Source organism: Halictus rubicundus, chromosome 2, assembly GCF_050948215.1.
Source record: "Halictus rubicundus isolate RS-2024b chromosome 2, iyHalRubi1_principal, whole genome shotgun sequence".
Lineage (NCBI taxonomy): Eukaryota > Metazoa > Arthropoda > Insecta > Hymenoptera > Halictidae > Halictus > Halictus rubicundus.
In genome coordinates, this window is record NC_135150.1 from 1824561 (window position 1) to 1843153 (window position 18593).

An 18593-nucleotide genomic window follows, 5' to 3' on the forward strand; every position below is an offset into this window, starting at 1 on the left:
TCTGTGCAGGCCAATCCAGAACAGAAAATTTATTAGTACCGAGCCAATGTTTTACACTTTTAGCAGTGTGCTTAGGGTCTCTGTCGTGCATGAAAATTACATATTTTTCTTCAAAAGGCATATTTTCTACAGCATCTATAAGATGATCTTGTAAAATATCCTTGTACGTGTATTGATTCATGATGCCATTAATTCGGTGCAGTGATCCAACGCGAAATGCTGTTAGACACCCCCAGAACATTAGAGATCCGCCTCCATGCTTTAACTTTCGTTTCACATGTCGTGGTTTAATAAGTCTTTTGTTTTTACGAATCCAGCACCAAGACATGCCATCCGATCAAATTCTGTTAATTTTGCTCTCGTCGGACCAAATAACCCGTTCCCAGTCAGTAGTTGTCCAGTTTCGATATTTCTCAGCAAATTCCCAAACGAAGTTTAATCTTTTGTTTCGATAACATTGGCTTCTTTTCTTTCTCAATGCATCTAATCTCACCTCGTTTGAGGGTTCTTCGTGCTGTGCACTGACCTATTTGTATATTCGTATCTTCTTTTAATAATTTTGCAGCCATATTGGCACTTGAAGCTTTATCAGACGAGACAAACCGTATAATCCTTCGTTCATCCTGCGGTGATAATTTCTTTGGTCTTCCTCCAACATTTAATAATATAGCTTTACAGTATTTTTTTCTTACTCTCTGCACTGTCGATTGACTAACACTGCAATTTTTCGCCGTCTTACGCGTTGACAAACCGTTATTCAAAAGAGAAATTACTTTTTTTAAACAATTTCGAGCAATTGATTTCACATTTATTCTTACTTCACTTGCGTGCTTTTCCGTTCGACTGACAGCGAAGAACTGAGTGTTAAAATGTAGAATATTTTGTAAACTGACATACCAAAGTGCTAGATGTAAACATACTACTAGAACATTCCACGTACACATTTCTTCTACGGACCGGTGCAAAACCGAGTCAATCTATTTTGTTCGTCATTGCTAAACGAGGTGACATTAGTTATTGAAAAAAATTTCTTCCGTTACTTCTAACTATGATAAAACTAATTATAATATTTATTTCTTGTTATTCTTCTATATTCCTAGCAATAAATAATCATTTACACAAAAGTTGTGGTTATTGGTTCGGTTATGCTCCTTACTGTATATCCAGTAGACACTGGACAAATATGCATAGAAAGGAGCAAAAAAGTAAGAGACAACGTAAGCTTGGGGTTGGCCCGTCGATCGAGAGTTAACAAACTGGATCGCTTGGACGCGTCACAGTGCACTGTGGCGGATTGTTAACTAGGAGGAGAAAGTGAAACGGTAACAGTACAAACCATTAGCGCGTAGATCCTCGTGCGTGAGTTGGAAATGGGAGTGATGTTGTAGCTGGAACCCGTATGCCGGAAGCCACGGATTCGGCCCGTTCACCAGATCCATGTCGCCGGAATCGCTCAAGGTCGACGGCTCGTCGTCGTCCTCGGCCGCGGCGTCGATCGTCGGCGACGACGCCAGCGTCCTCGCGGTCGTCGTGGTCATCGTCGTCGACGAGTTCAGCTCCTTCGTGCTCATCTCCAGCCGCAGGCGACAGCAACGTGGCCAGCTGTGTTCGGTGACTCCCAATCATTAACCGCTTCGCCGAGCTGTGAACGTGCTTTCCGTTTTTCCTCCGGGGCCCTCATACTCCACTTCTTCTTTCCTCTGCTTCGTCCCTCTGTCGTTACCCTCCTTCCTGTTTCTTTCTCTGCAAGACCGAGTACGAAACTTCGATACACGCGTTCGCTCGTTCGCACGCCACTGCCACTGCCACTGCCGCGCCGCGCGCCGCTAGATAGACGGCGGTGCTCGCTTAAATTTTGCAAAGTTTGGGATCCGGAAGACGAATTCTCGTTCTGTTGCAGGGTAGCGTTTCTTTTCGAGGAACCGACTCGAGCAGAGTGAGAGAATAGATATATGTAGCGAGCGAAAGCGAAATAAATAGACGCTGTTCGTTGAGCACCGACGGCTGAAGCTCCACGCAAAAGTATGCCGCGAGCCGTAAAATATAAACGTGCGATAAAGATTCAAATTCAGTCATTTTCGGTTATATATCTTTTCGAACGTGGTTCCAGTTGATTATTCAGATTCCTCCGATTAAAATGAGTACAAACACGACGCGACCAGACGCGACTACTTTTACAGACTTCGCACATAGCAATCATACGGTTTTTATGTACATTAAGTGTATAAAACTAGTCCAGTTTACATCGTATTTGGTTTCGTTTTAATCGGACGAATCTCAACGTTCCACTGGTACTACGATTTGACAAGATTTAGCAAATTCAAGCGAGCACCAATGTACTTTGAAGAGGATACCACGTGATTCTACGAATTTGTAGAAGAGAATACAGTCGACCCTTGAATAATCACAGTTCAACTGTACACGGATGTTTTTCAGAATAAATTGTTAGACCGTAAGAGCTTGTGCCGAATCGGTTTGTGAAGTCTGTAATCTCTGTCATGTGGAAGAGGCTGCTGCCTGGGAAAGAGCGGGTGGATACGGGATGCACATATGTCATAAATTAGGGTCGTCGCGGCACCGATGTCGTCTATCAAAAACATAATGGGAATAGGACCTCTCAATCGTTGTAGATGTGTACACTCCATTCCACAAGTATTCCAATATCTACAGGTTCTTGTAAAAGAATGTAATAATGTTCAGACTGCAGTTGTTTATGCAAATTCTCATGTTCATGAATCATGAAAATTTGAATAGTGGTTTGCATCGAATAGAAGATTTCTGGCTGTACACGTAACATAATGTACATGCTACAAATACATAGCAACGAGGACATGCTAGTAATGTTTAATGAATATTCCGCAATATTACCTAATTCTGCGATATAATGAATAAATTTCTGAGGAATCGAAAACTATGACTGAATCCTGGATTTGTTCAAGAGTCAACTGTATTTGCCACGCTGGGTCATTATCGACCCACTCTACGATAAAGCGAACGAGTTTTTGCATTGGTACAGAAGTGTGAGAATAGAGGTAAAAAGGACGAAGAAGTTGGATCACGACTGATGCGCTTCACTATAATTAGAAACTGAGGCAGCTGTATACAGTGTGTCCTACAGAGAGATCGCTGAAGTTCTCTCCGACGGACTTGGTAAATTAATTTGAGTGAAAGGTGTATTGTTTATAGAACTATCTAATTTGATACAGTTGTAATATAAACGAAGATTGTCACTTTCTCCTCGACTGATCACGTCTTCGAAATTACAGAATTCTGAGTTTATATAGTAGCCTACAAAAGTGTTGATATACGAAAATGAAGTTTATTCGATTGAATTTTATCAGCTTTTCAACCCAGTGTTTGATCTTTTGTAATTTCTCCTCGTGTTAAAAATATTCAGCGCACAAGCACAAGTTTTCAACCAATAAGAATTTGAATTCCGCCGAAGTTTATTCAACAAAGTGACGAAACGTTATTCCGTTCCACCGAATATAATGCAAATAAAGAGAGGTGGTCGCTCAAGTGCGTGACGAGGCCGGATACTCTTATGACCGTATGTAAATGTGTCCAAGGTTCATGACATTCGATGGGCCCAAAGAATCAAGTACCGTAACAAATATTCATTCGCACGGTTTCCACTTTGATCGAGAAAGGGTTTCGACTCGGAGATCAAATACACAGTTATACTTCGCTTTAAAAAAAAATCCTGTTCAAACTTTTATCAAAAAAGAAAAAAACAATAACTTCAGAAACTTCAAAAAGTAACTCTTAGAGAACAGTGGTTCAATATTTGCATAACAAACGTACCATGGAAACAAGTTGTTTCAACACAGTTCTTTAAAAGTACTACTCATCGAATATCATTCAGTATTTGTTACAATAATCGACGATTCTTTGAATACCAATGAACAAAATATCTGTCCTTGTATTAAAAAATTTATATTTTTATATCTTATAAGTTCCGTTCAAGCTAAAACCTTTCCTTTCTAGAATTTTTCTTTATCTGTCCCCGTCAAAATTTGTGACACAAGGACATTTTTAAAAAATTGTACGTTTTGAACCTCGGATACAGAGCTGCTCAACGATCCTATTAGCAAGAAAGGGCGACCGCTGGTGCTCGCCGGTGCCCGCGGGCACAGCCGTAGCACAGCATTAGAGCACAGCCATACCTTGCCACGTAGTTGTAGCAATGCGTGTGACAAATACATGCAGCCTTACCCGCAGGGGCATGGCTTTGTGCCCGCCGTTCCGTGTTTGCCCAGGGCAAGAAAATCGCTGCTCGTACCGGCAGACGCTGAACAACTCTGGTATAGAACAAATGTTGGGTTTAAACGTAACCATAGTGAAATTTTGCTTCCTATTTTCTTTTTTTAACACTAAACCTACCATGGCCGGTCAAATTAACCTTTTCAAACTTCTGCGTACAATTTCGTACATACATGATCACATCGCTATTTATCTTTACGATTTTTCTTAAAGTATGTATACAATGTATTTTTCAGTATTTATTTCTCGTTTTATTTTTTTTTCCAAGAAAAATTTGTAGCCTGTCCTGCCTGCCGCGGCCGGTCAATTTGACCACACGAGATAATATGGTATTTAAATAATTCTTCTATTTCAATAGCTTTTCTAAACCTAAACAATTAATACAGAAGGAAGGCTATTCTCAATGTGGCATGGCCAACTCAAGATAAATGAGCCACCTTACTGAATGAGACGTTATCAAGTTACGCACGTTTCATGGCAAATACATCCATAGCGCAAAGGTGTACGACACAGTACAATTTTGTAAATCGAAGAGAGAGCATCGTATTATTTTTTATATAATTGAAATTGTATAAAAATAAATTTGTATCGTTATTTTATGGAAGTTGTTCATCTACTAATTAATTTAGCAACGAATTGACTATTATTTACGTTCAATTATGTTAACAATAACATTTTTTAAGGACCGGTCATTTTGATCGCGTACGGTAAGAATAGATATACAAGAAGTGTCGGTAGGTTTAGCGTTAATCTGAATATACATTAGAGTTTTACCATATTTACTTAATAACCCTCTTATTGAAGTCGATATGTCACGAACTAATTCGCAGCTGTTTTGTATAGAAAATTATTTTCTAGATTTCAATCGAGTTTGTTTGTTCGTAAACGATCCGATGAAGAAAGAGAGACACGAATTAATTTGTACACCTATTGAATAATTTAATTTTGTTACTAAAAGATCAGAATTGAAATGAAACACCATGGGTCAAAATGGACCCAACTCTCGTCATCAAGGTTACATGGAACCTATTAAGGGGGGAACCTTGTGTAACATGAAATTTTCTAGCATTTTTTGTTGTTTAAATCGATAGGCAATTTCCCCAGGAATGCGATAAAAGAGTTAGAAAATGATCAGAGATGTTCTTGTACGTTATTTTCAAAATAAAGTGAACATCTGTATTGGGCGGAGCGGCTCACGTAGTCGGGCTCTTGTCGGTAAGGCTCGTGCTTCTCGAAAGAAGAAAGAACGGTTGAAGTGCAACTTTTTGAAGAAGAGAAAGATCTGTTCCATGGCCCTGAAATCGCAGATTAGCAAAAAACCGTGGTAAGTTAAAATGAATTAAGATTTTTTCACGATATACAAACACGTAACGTGTTTTTCACGTTACTCGAACTTTAAATGCATTTTTGCACGCCGTGGAACGTAGCTCAAAAACTGACTACTCGATCTTTATGAAACTTGGTACATACCCATCATTGTAGGTGTTTAAAAAAGGGTGGTTCCATTTAAAAAAAAAAGTCAAGGTGACCTTGATATCTCTACAAAAATGACATAAAAACAAAATTTTTTTTGGCATCGTGTCAGCCCCATTGTACCATTCAACTTTGTCCTTACCATATTTTACGTATGTATCTTTAGAAACAACAAAGATATTTGAGGTGCAGACATCAGGTGACTCAACCTGTATATTCTATAAATAATTTACCACAACATGACGAGCTCCGATTTTTTAATTTTTTATTTAAAACATTGTTATTAACAGAAAATCACACATTTTGATTTTTTTTGTTTGAGATCATTTTTGGGCACTGTATGCTGCACGGTGCGTTTCCAGGATGCCATTTTCAAGCCGCCATTGTACCATTGATATTAACGATTAAAATTTATAAAAAATATTTTTGTTTACATTATAACGTTAATAAATGATACCTCAAATTTTAGATCAACCTACGAACTACATATTTCTCCCCTTAAAAAGTTCCATAACTTTTTCGATCCCACGAAAGTATTCGTCCAACGTGTCGTGTTCTCAGCATCTCTCTCTCTCTCTCTCTCTCTCTCTCTCTCTCTCTCTCCCCCTCTCTCTCTCTCCCCCCCTCTCTCTCTTATTTTCAACGAGACCGGAAACCAGAAAACTCAGTCCGCGTGAAGCGTGTTAAATTCCGTGCCCTGCCTCTTTTACCCACTGACAGAAAACGAAGGCGAGAACGGGATGGAAAAGGAAGCTCCCCGAGAAATTATGTAACAAAAGAGATGCACCGTTCGTGGACGTTGCGTGTGCGGAATCGAAATGTTCGCGCGAAGACTTTGTTGGGAGTTTATGAACCGTGGCGTAGTTCGCGGAACTTTCATTGGCTCGCGGGGATTCCGCAGGCTGCGATTGGTCGTAAGGTAATATCACGGGAAATTAACTGGCCGCTTCACCGGTGAAATGTGGTGCTCGCGAACAGTCGGAGGGGTCAAATTAATTTTATTGCTTCGAGAAAAAATTTTAATAATTCTTAGATAAAAATAATCTAAGATTAAAAATAACGAGAAATTATGAACAGTTTCTTAGTTTTTAAATTTCGTCTTCAAATTGCGGTTCCACGAATTTTTAAATGATACGAGCATATCCTCGAAGTTTTACCTATGACATTAACGACGTGTTCTGGGTGGAGACTTTAGCATTAACTCATCAGTGTCCAGACATCGCATTATGTTCGCGGAGTTAATTATTTCTTAGTTGCACGGAAATTAAAATTGCCCGGCTATCCAGATGTCATTTAACCTTTATAAACTTCTCAGAAATAGTTGCATGAAAGATCCTAGGATGATAACTGCATTTGCTTTACACTTCAACTCAACAAATTAAATCTCACCTATAATATTACATTTTATGGGGATACGTTGTGCAACACAAACAGAATGAAATCAAACATTTTGTAGTACCCGAAAGTACCCTCACACCGAGGAACGTATGATGGTCAACGTGCAGAGCCACAGTCATAATTAGACTGCTGATGTTTATGCATTTATGGCTTATGAAAATTTCCAAAAACTACTAGAATATCAAATTCGACAAAATTTAGTACGATTTTTATTTATTTTGGATCTACGAAGGCTATGACCAATGAAAATGGGATTATATTTGGTATCCCCTTTTTAAAATTTGCCTAGAAAAATTGAAAACTGCAAAAACATCCGCAGTCTAGACATAACTAATGTAAACAACAAAAACATGAAAACATATTACAACAAAATGCAACGCATAATTTAACAAAATGTTAAAAGATACAGTAAATATTAGAGTTTACCCCTATGCAGGCGATTGTTGAGCAACAATAATTTTTAATCTATATTATATTATAATAGTACAATTTCTTATCTGATTTCACTCAAAACAGTTTTATTTTAGTAGCACAAAATAGTGAAAGAAAATTTTTATTTGGCATCGAAATTCGCAGTCTACTGATCACCCATTGCGTCGCGAATTGCGGTTGATTCGTTAAAAATTTATAGATTTTTTTGACTGATGAGACTCCAATTTTTTCCCCACTGTGCTCGTTCGAAAGAATCGTTGCGAGGGAACGATCGCAGCTCCACAGAGACACCGATGACGCGATCCCGATGGTATCGAATAAATAATGGAGGCACAAACATCGCGGAATTATTTATCTCCGTTACCGCGTGGAATAGACCAACTGTTGCGAAGAAATAAGAGGCGCACCCGTTACATGAAACGACCGAACGTGTTCGCTATGGTTGTAACGGTACTCTATTAACTTCATTTTCGAATTCCACCGTCGAGTTTCGCGTGTGCTCGCGCGGCAGTCTCGATTCGGTGAATTATTTGCATTCTCAGAGCGAGACCTACTGTAACGATTGAACAATTTGATCTGTGACGTGATGTAATGTTATGATTGCATGGCGACTTGTCGATCCGTTCGAACACAAGTAATATAGAAGGGGGTCCCGTTAAATGCTCGTGAACCGAGGCTAGAGAGACTTCGGATTAAGAAAACGGCGGGTAATCGCATCGACAAAGTGTGCAATACAAGAATTTATTTTATATAATTTTATGGATATTTGGATACAATCGTGGAAATTTTATTTAAATGTTCAAATAGGACTGAATTTTTACAGGTAAGGCAAGCTAGTCCTAGTCTACAAGTAAGAATCACACTCAAAGTGTGTTTAATCAAAAATTGTTCAAAAGAACTTACTTTCTATACAGTAAAAGTTATAAATGACCCATTTAATGTAAAAGTATTGTAAGTCAATATTTTTCTGTTTCGTTCAACAGCATATCTTAAGGGTTTATCACCATTAAATAAATCACCATTTAATTGAACTGTTCTATAGACCTGTAACATCAAAAGAATTAACGCTAAATCGAGAACAAGAAGTGACTCGCATATATTGCTTCACAAGAATGACAAAATTGAATTTATTTAGATGCTTTGCCATTTTTATTATAATATTTGACTGCATGAATAAATTTATTCGACCGTTTCGTATAAAACGACTCTTCATAATTCCAGCAATTTGAAAATAAAAAAATCTGAGACCGATTATTTGATCGACACTGGTAGGTTCAGTATTAAAGATCAGTGTTGTATTACTTCCTATGTACCGCGACTGTTGAAGATGGAAATAAACTGGGATTAATACTTAATCGCTAAATGTATTTATTGCGACTTCATCGCGACTTCAAAGTTATCGAAATGATAAGAGTAGTGCGAGTAACTCTGACGCGAAGAAAATAAGCATTAAACGGGATTATACTTCTGTTGTATCTAAAAAAATCGATGTTCTCAAATAACGACCGGCGACCAATATCTCCCAGCAATCGATTCAATCGGTCGTGATTAATGACGGCGAGTCGTGAATGGTAATGGACCAACAAAATTAAAAATTATAATTGACCGATTCCCGATACAGCGCAAATACATATTGACTATCTGGTTAGAGCTCTTAGAAAAGATAAGAATGATTCACGACCGTTTAACACGCGTCTGTTAAACGAGCGTTTGACGTGTGCCTACTAAAACGAGAAATGAGTGAACGTGGGAACTGTTACTCAGAGATTGCTTCTATAACGTAACCTCTGAGGAGACTGTAACTCTAAGGTAACTATAACGTAACCTCGTTCTCTATCGTTTGTATCGTATACTGTACTGGTTCACCTAGGCCCAACATTGGAAATAAAATTGTATAATCCTCGGATGTGAGCAACTATGTCAGGCCCCATTCATTCGAACACCGGATCCCCTGGAATAGTTAAACAACGGCGAACTACGTTTGAAACAATTTACACGAATAAACTCGGCATTCAACGCAACTTCCCCCGAGTTCTAATTAAAAAACGTTACTCGCGCAAAGGAAACGCGTAGGTGCAACGATCAGCCTCGAGGGGATTGGAGGATACCGTACAGATGGTAGATACAGGGATTTCAACGCTCCACGTCTATATAGGGTGTATAGAAAATTGTAGCACATTGCAAATCGGTTGCAATAATATAAAAAATATTATTAATCCTTTGCACTTGGAGATTTCCTTTCAATTATTCTATAATATTTTATATTTTCATTTATGCGATTGTTCTATCATTTTTGGAAATCCATGGTCCATGGCTGAAAATATTTTAATAGATCCTTCTCAACAGTAACAGAAATACATAGACTGCGGATTTTATGCATTTATAGCGAAAATGAGCAGAACAAATGGAAAACAGTAAAAATATTTGAGGAATTTAAAAATACTGTTGTGTTACTTCCAGTTTATTACACCTTGAAATTAATGGAGATAATTTTTATTTTGCATAAAAATCTCGAAGTCTCGTCATAAACAAACAACTCGCCCTCGATAACGTAATCTAATAACTTCGTTTAAGATTATTGTTTAAAACAAGATTTTTAAGCTACCATTTGGTAAAGCACAATTATTCAAAAGCCTATCACAAAGGCTTCCGGTAGATAAAGTGTTAAGTGTTTTATTTAGAATGTACTTCAAAAGACATATCCTCGATTGGTAATAATTTTAAACAATTTTTTCACTAATTGTATTGAAAATAGCATATGTGTATTGCTTATTTAATAGGAAAATTAATATTATAAAATATACTGCATATTTAAATATGACTACAAAGAGTTAAAACAGCTTAAGTAGTGTAAAAAATTCTCTACAATTTTTCCTTGCCGTTCTGGCATTTCTAAATACCATTTCATTTTTTTTCAATTTTTGAGGTACATATACTGCTGTTTGATCGTAAAGATGATAGCTAGGCAAAATGTTTCAAACAACTGATAAAACAAATTTTGTATTTATGGGTTCATTATTAATTTGTATTAATGGTAAACTGATATTAAAAGTGTAAAATAAGATAGTATGAAAACTGCAAAATGAAGCAGTATGCAGGGCTAGATTAATTTGCTGTCATTACTTGTATAAGATTATCACAAAATTAATTTGTATAAATTATGATTATTATTAAAGAGGTAGTTTACTCATGAACGGCTCTACTATTCTACTACATGAACGACTCACTTTTCAAAACCATTTTAGACTTCAATGGAATTTATGACCGTCTGCAATTATGATAAAATAAAATTCGAAATCAACGAAATCATTGTTCAAATATTCCAGTAATGAAACGTTTAGCTAACAGTATCTCACAGAATGAACGTACGAATTTATATTACAAAGTAAAATAGTAATTTCTTTTTGAATGAATGCAGTATATGTACACAATTGTTTCATCAGATTAATTGTTGCAACATAGAGTATATAGAACGAGCATCGTTACAAAATATTGCTCAATAATATGCTACAAAGTAGGTAACTAATTAGCACCACGAATAGACAACATCTAAAATTTGCACACTAATTGGAACCTACCATGAATTGTCTAAAACACACAAGCGTTTCAGTTATGTTCTCCAAAGAAAAGACTCGGTAAAAACTCGGATCAAGGCGGACGCGTAATGGCTCCGGGGCGAAGGATTTAAACGACGCGACAAAAATTACGCGAGCCTGAAGTTACGCATGCGTAATTGGATAAGGATCGAGAGAGGTTGTCGCCCTTCGGGATCTCTCTTCCTGATGCGTTCGTCGTGGAAAGGAGGAAAACTTTATCGCCGTCGTATTTCTTTCACCCGAACCGGCCGCAACGGTACGCTGGCTCGTAACTTCACCGAAATCTGTCCGTTTACCGGTGCATTTTATTATTCCGATCGTCGGAATAATTGACCGCCACGCTCTCGGCCCGTTGTGCCTCTCTTTCCTCCTTCTTTCTCTTTCATTCCCACTCCCGCGATCCCCGATGCGAACAGTTAACGACCGAAAAACATTGAATTTAATATCGCAATTATATTAATTACTCGGCCTCCGCGAGCTTCTAACAGAAATGCGAAATACCGGTCACGCAAGCGAAAATGCCGAAATTATATTCACCATCGAGTTTCGCGCGAAATGATTGATTTTTGTAATACGAGCGCTAATCTATACGTCAATAAAAATTACGCCGACTCGGTGTACCGTTTGTCTGGTAAACTAATGCACTTCTCTGTTTACGAGATACCATATCGTGGTAATAATATCTCCTAATTAATAATGTCTAGCAAAAAACGAATTTTATCTACGATTTTGAAAAATTAGAACCTCGTCAAGTATTAATCGCCGAATGCTAACAATCAATCGTTCAGAGTCCAGTCTGAATCATAATATCATACCAATTCCATAATTACGTGATGTAAACACCAGTTTTTCCAATTCCATTTTTAGTAATGAATAAAATTTTAGTAAAACAGGTCTCTAGGTTAACGAGTGTTTTTCTTCAATTAATTACTATAATTTTAATATTGTAAGTTTATTGTATGTTTATGTAATTATAGAATAAATTTCTATGTAAATTGTCGATACACCAAAATAAATTTCAATGAATTTTATATTCACTGAATGTGAATTAAAATTGTTAGAAATGGTAGGAGTTCGATGGATTAAATTTGATATGTTTACTCTACGTAAAATCTTGATGTAGTATTTCAAATAAATATTGTCATTACACTTGATTTATTAATTCATATCCTCTGTTTGACAGAGTTCAACATTACCCCTGTAAAGGTAACTAATTTTGATAATGCAATGTGCGAAGTAAAAAAAAATTATATTTGTATGGTTAAACGTAACCTGATTTTTATACGTTTATTATACATAGGGTAAGGGATCCAATTACTGTGGGGGTACAAATCACTGTGCCTGTATTAATTATACTTATTTTTAAGGTATAATGAATATTAAAAAGAGATATTACATTTTTTTCATTAAAATCAATTAATGTTATATATCTCATTTTTCATATTCATTATGCTTTAAAAATAAGTACAATTAACACTAGGTTTACGGGACCCGTCAAAATGACGGGTTCTAATATTTTTAATTTACGATTATTGAGATTGTGATGATCCATCTACGTGGAATTACTCAAGAAACTTATTTCCTTAGGTATATATTATTAAAAAAATGGCTGAAAACTTGGATAGACACATTCTTCTTATTTTTATAAAGTAATGTAAAATACTCATTTTTAATGCTCCGTAAACCTAGTGTTAATATAGGCACAATAATTGGTATGCCCACAGTAATTGGGTCTCCCTTACCCTAGTTACATATATTAGCTGTTGCACCATCCGAGGTTCGCCCAAAGGAAAAAATGACGAAGGTCACGATCAAGATCAATTTTGCGATGTTGAGCAAATTCCCATTGATCCGATAACATTAAATAATCCGTGCGAACTATCACACATACCTTCTTTCACACTTTATGTGAGTTTCTCAGGTTATTACTTAACCAAGAACCCCGTAAAACCTATCTTTCATGTTCAATTTCTCCTCGAGTAGCCGAAATTATTAGATACTAATAAGTTGTTAGAACGTATTGGATAATCCCATAGAACTCGTTGAATTCTTTGTTTAATTTCTCAGATCTATAAAGCTGGTTCAAGTGTGTAAAGTATGCGGATGTACTGTCTGTCGCTTCGTATGCTATAATTCAATGTTTTGACAATCAATCAGGGATCCATGGATCGCGAATAGCGGTCAAACGGTACTGAATGTAGACCACTGATAGGAGACACACCGAGGACGATCATAGACGATCTGAATGTTTTTTTTTAAATTAACGTCCTCCTGCGTCATCCATCTTATATAATGGACGCGAGCTTTCGATCATATGATTCAGTGATCTAATTCAAAACGAATCGTGTTATAGGTATGTGTTCTGATTCTTCTATTGCGTATCCGGGTTTGATATGTTGCACATATGATCGTAACTCCACATCGAATAGAATATAAATTATTTAAAGTATCCAATTTAAAATGGTCTCTTGAATAAGAAAATTTTTTTCATTGTCAATTCTGGAGTAGGTATGAAGAATCGTTTACGGTCGTAAACAGTTTTTAAAATTTAGTGGAAAATTGTTTCAAATGATTATTGCAGAATTGATTAATTCCGCACAATAAAAAATGAAGAAAATTTATGATGTAGTATAAATTAATTTTTACCAAAAGTTTTTTTTAACTTCGTCATCTGATGATACGAAGCCCGCTTGTTAAGTGCAGTAAAATATTGAAACCTAGGAAAGATAGTTAAATGATTTGGCTCCTGTAACGGTTCATTCCTTAGTACCTGCTTTTAATCCAGATTTTATGTATCATCCGGTAGCATTAGATTTCAAGCATATCTTTCTCCGTAAAAGGAAATTAAGAAAAAGGAAATTAGTAGTCAACTTCTTGCACTTTTCAACATCTGTAACAAAACGGGGACTTAACTAGGTCACGAAGTACGGTGTCTACTAGATAAATGTCCAAACCACGGGTCTGGCCAGGGACAATTATAGGCTATATATTTGGAACATTTATCGTGTAAAGACTGTGTGATACAGTTACATTAGTATCAAAAACATATAGATGTAAGTAAGTCAAAAAAGACCCGAGAAATACAGCAAGATTTTCGAACAAAATTCATCTTTGTATTCATACCAGAATAAAACGTGTACGATGATTTTATTTATTTGTCCAATATTTGTTAAATTATATTCAGCTTGCATGTAGTGTAACTCAAAATATTTGCTTTCAAATAATTTTGGCGTTAGAAAAATTTGTGAGCAAATGATGTAACGTAATCGAATGAAATAATGAATCAAATAATTATTTGAATAAGCCACAAATGTTAGACATTAGTGTGAAAGAAACTTTTTCAGTGACGCACTTATTCGTGTCCATTGAATGGAGTTCAGGTGACCGGAACATGCTGATGAATGTAAACATAGTAATATAAACTACACTACTCTAAGCATTTTCTGTTTGCTACAGTTATTCACAAAAGTATTTATCCCAACCAAATAAATCGAATTTGACAGAGAATTGAATCGAATTTGCAAATTAAAAACTAAATCCACATCTACTTTCAATAAACTCAGTCTTTATATATATTATAATAGAATAAATCAGCAAGTAATCATCAAAAATAAATTTTAATTCGCTTTTCATTTGCAAATGCACATTTTTTGAGAAAATCGTTTAACACATAAGTTGGTGGAATAGTTTTATGTATTTACCGGTAATATTTACAAAAATGTTTAGCAAATAATATAACGAAGAGTAAGAAGAAATAAGTAAACCTTCAAAGAAATTAAACACGAAACAGTAATTTGTTAAATTTTGAGTTAACTAAAAGTTGTCTCACACTCTTTATCGAATTGATTCTGATCGTGTTGATCTCTAGTATCTGTTCCTGTGTCATAATGCAAACGACACATACGAAAAAGCAGAGTATCATTTAGCTAATCTGGCAATATCTCAAAAAACACTTAAAAACTTAGATATGCTAGTTAAAAACTTCGATGTCTTATGTTAAAGTGGCTTAATTACTACTGTATTTAACACAGCTCATTAAATAGACAGACTCTTTAAGCCAGTAAATAAAAACATAAAATTTTACACGCTTAAACATTATCTGATGAGATAATGAGTGCGATAGCTCTCTTCCTTCAAATAAAATAATCTTCACAAAATAAGGTCCTCGTGACCTTAAAAGTCTGAAAAACAATTAAACAGCGTCACATTTAAAAATGAACCTGACGAACCTCGACGTACTCCAACTTCCGGTTATTAAAACGTGATTAGTGACAAGCAAACGGAAGTCCTAAAAAATAGAATGTCCTTGTGCATACAGATCAGGCCTTAAGGGACCCAATTACTGTGCTTATATTAAATATACTTACTTTAAAGCGTAATTAATATTAAAAAAGAGATATAATAACATATACATTAACTGATTTTAATGATAAAAACTTAATCTCTTTCTTAATATTCATTATGCTTTAAAAATAAGTATAATTAATGTAGGCACGGTAATTCGTACCCCCACAGTAATTGGATCCCTTACCCTAGTTCAGAAGCGAAAAACTGTGACAACGTACAGCAAAATTTGAACAATTGTTGGTTAAACTTCCCCTTGACAACCCTGAAATTTTTTACGTTTTACTATATAATCCTATACATCATGCGAGAAAATGCCAAAAATCGAAGTTTTAAGGCGAGGAATTCACTGGTTGAAAAGTTATGCGTGTTTAAAGTTGAACGATTACTTGTCCCGTTCTGGGACAAGCTGTGATCGAACAGTAATTAAAATATAGAGGATCATATACGGGTTTTAATTTCAAATGTCGCCGGTGAGCGGGATCCACACGTCATTTGGCACGTGTCCTTGGCGGACAACTTCAAAGAAAGGGAGACGAACTATTTTATTCCACTCGCCATGTCACGTAGAGGTTTTTGAACGCTAAGTACCGAATGCTTCTCGTGACACAAATGTCAGAAAACAGAGGCAAAGTTCACTTAAAATCATGTCCAAACGTCCGACGATAAGGGAATAGTACGGGGGGAGGGGGGGGGCTGTTTGTCGATTGTTCGCATCAATGTTTGCCCCTAAACGCTAGATTAGCCCAATTATCTAAACGATCCTCACTACCGTGACCTATAGCCTCCAACGTCGAAAATAATCTAGGTGACAGAAACGTTCGTTTTTTGTAGCTGATCAACAGCAAGGGAAATCAAGCGTGCAATAACCGGCATTTACAATGTACGATTTTACATCATACATCGCAACCTTTAACACGGTTCCGCGGTTACTTTCACTTCACATAACCTGCTTTGTGCCGCGGATACGTCTGGTGATCCGTTAACGGTCGTGTTATTTCCGATTATTTAAAAAAAAAAAAAAATAATCGCCCGTTCATTGTTGCAACAACGCTATCTCATTTACGTCACAAATAGATTACGATACTACTCTACTGGAAACTTTTAATCTCGCGTGACTCGTCGCGTCGGCTCATCTCGACTGAACAGTTTTCATTAAAAAAAAAAAAAAAAAAAAAAAAAAAAACCGCCTGTTGGTCCGAAGAAAAAATTAAAGCGGTTCCGGAACAATACATAAATTCGAATAATTTCGCTGAGCCGTTAGGTAAAAGTAACGAAACGTCGAGGGGGGTTGGGGGAGGAGAGGAGCAGTAATTGACGACAATATGTCGTTTCCCTGAACATGCCGCCCCGATGCCCGATGAGACCAAACGAGTCGGCTGTGTACGCGCACTTGAACCGTGACAGCTGTCAAAAAGTAGCGAAGCGTCAGCACGCAAACGCAGGCGCGACGAACGCGCCATTCAGAGAAGCAGGATGGAAAGGACGAAGGAAAAGGAGGAATAGAAAGGGAAGGCCCGAGGGGGGGTGGATGATCGCGTAAACACGCAAGGCTTGCGCCGTTACGAGCGAGAGGATAGGCGACTTCTCTCTGGGATAAAGAAAGACGGTTAAAGAAGGTTAGAACCGCACGGTGAATTCCGAGTGCGACGGCGCGGCGGTGGATACCTGTCAGCATGCATTCCACGGTCCCACAGCGTGCTCTCGGCTCTGTCGTTTACTACCACTAGGATTTTTGTCTTCTCAATGGCACCATCCTCGCGCACCACAAACACTCAACGATCACACACCACTGCCGAACCCCGGTTCACAGTATTTAAACGGCACGCCACTGGATGTACATTCAATGGTCGAGAGGGAAAAAGAAGAGAAAGAACCGTATCACTTGCTGCCACGGTAGCCGGTGAATCGCGTGCTGCTCGCGGCGCGAACATGGCGCACGATTCTTACCCGTTTCACCATTGAAAAGCACCAGAGCCGGGGACAACAAACGAGTAGCGGAACCCTTCCGTCGATGAAATAGGAACCCGCGAGAAACGACGCGAACAATGGAACGTGACTTAAGGACACCGGAGAGCGCGAGATCCAGCTTTACACCGCGGGGTAAATACTAGAACAAAACTCGCCGCTTTCGCCCGCGGTGCGCGGCCGTGCTGGCCAATCCCCACCCGCGCAACGCCGCCACGTGGTACACCGTTCGACCAATCGCAGGCTGGTTCCGCGGGCCCCCTCCCGGACGACGCGTTCACGAAGCCGGCTCGCTACCGATCAGTTTCTTCTCTTCGCCTCTTGTACCGATTTAACATTCGGACGTCACAAAGAGACGCGAGGGTCCGTTGTCCTTTTGCCGATATTCTTCAAATTGTTCTGTCCTTCCTCTTTCTCCGTGTCGCCGTGCCGGAGTCGAAAACCATGCGCATGACTCGCACGGGTGGATTGCGGTAGGATTAAATGGAAGATCGACTAAAATATCTTTGCGCCAAGGAGTATATCCACGCACGGCCGAAAGAAACTCGTCGACTTGGCTTGCAGCGTCGCGGGTAACTTACCAATCTCCTACTCACACCGTTCGTAGGTACGTAACGCACCCACACACACACACACACACACACCGTCCGACAGATTTTCTCGTGATCGGTCAATTCTCTCACGCGTGACCCCCTCTCGTGTTTATCTTACATCGATGCAAAGGGACGCGCAATAGCATTACACTTCCGCTGGCGTTGTTTCGTCGCTTTCCTTTGACGAAGTGCCGTCCCGTGTCGCATCGTCTCGTCGTTATCTCTAGGTAACTCTTTCGTGGTCTGTCTCGCCTGTGTGCATCACCGTCGCGTCCATCCGCTTGCACAGGATTCGCGTTACGAGACGCAACAGTCGTGTGAGTGACTTCAATGATAACCACGCATGTTGTCCCGATGCAACCAATACAATCGGCTTAATTGATACGTCCGTTGATTTGTTCTAAGAGCAGAGTCTGAACGAGGTGATTACACGTCTTACAATCTTTCAGTTCTTAACCTCTTACGATTAGCTGCGGCTTAAAACGACATCACTACCGAAATCGGTGTTTCATGCTTTTCGCTACAG

The 18593-nt window shown here is 38.0% G+C and overlaps 1 protein-coding gene across 12 annotated transcripts in view; it reads right to left on the bottom strand.

The window, feature by feature from the left end:
- LOC143363127 (uncharacterized) overlaps nt 1-17602 on the bottom strand; it is a 180816-nt gene extending 163214 nt beyond the window's left edge. For 4 of the 12 annotated variants that reach the window (XM_076803770.1, XM_076803773.1, XM_076803763.1 and 1 more), the window contains exons 1-2: nt 17175-17313; nt 1337-1743 (exon numbers count right to left, since the gene is read on the bottom strand). In XM_076803770.1, the coding sequence (XP_076659885.1) occupies nt 1337-1571 (235 nt within the window). In that variant the 5' untranslated portion in view covers nt 1572-1743; nt 17175-17313. Of the gene's footprint in view, nt 1-1336; nt 1744-17174; nt 17327-17456 lie in introns of those variants that run through there. The other 8 variants (XM_076803744.1, XM_076803735.1, XM_076803758.1 and 5 more) reach the window with 6 other exon arrangements.
- Nucleotides 17603-18593: the final 991 nt, after the last annotated feature.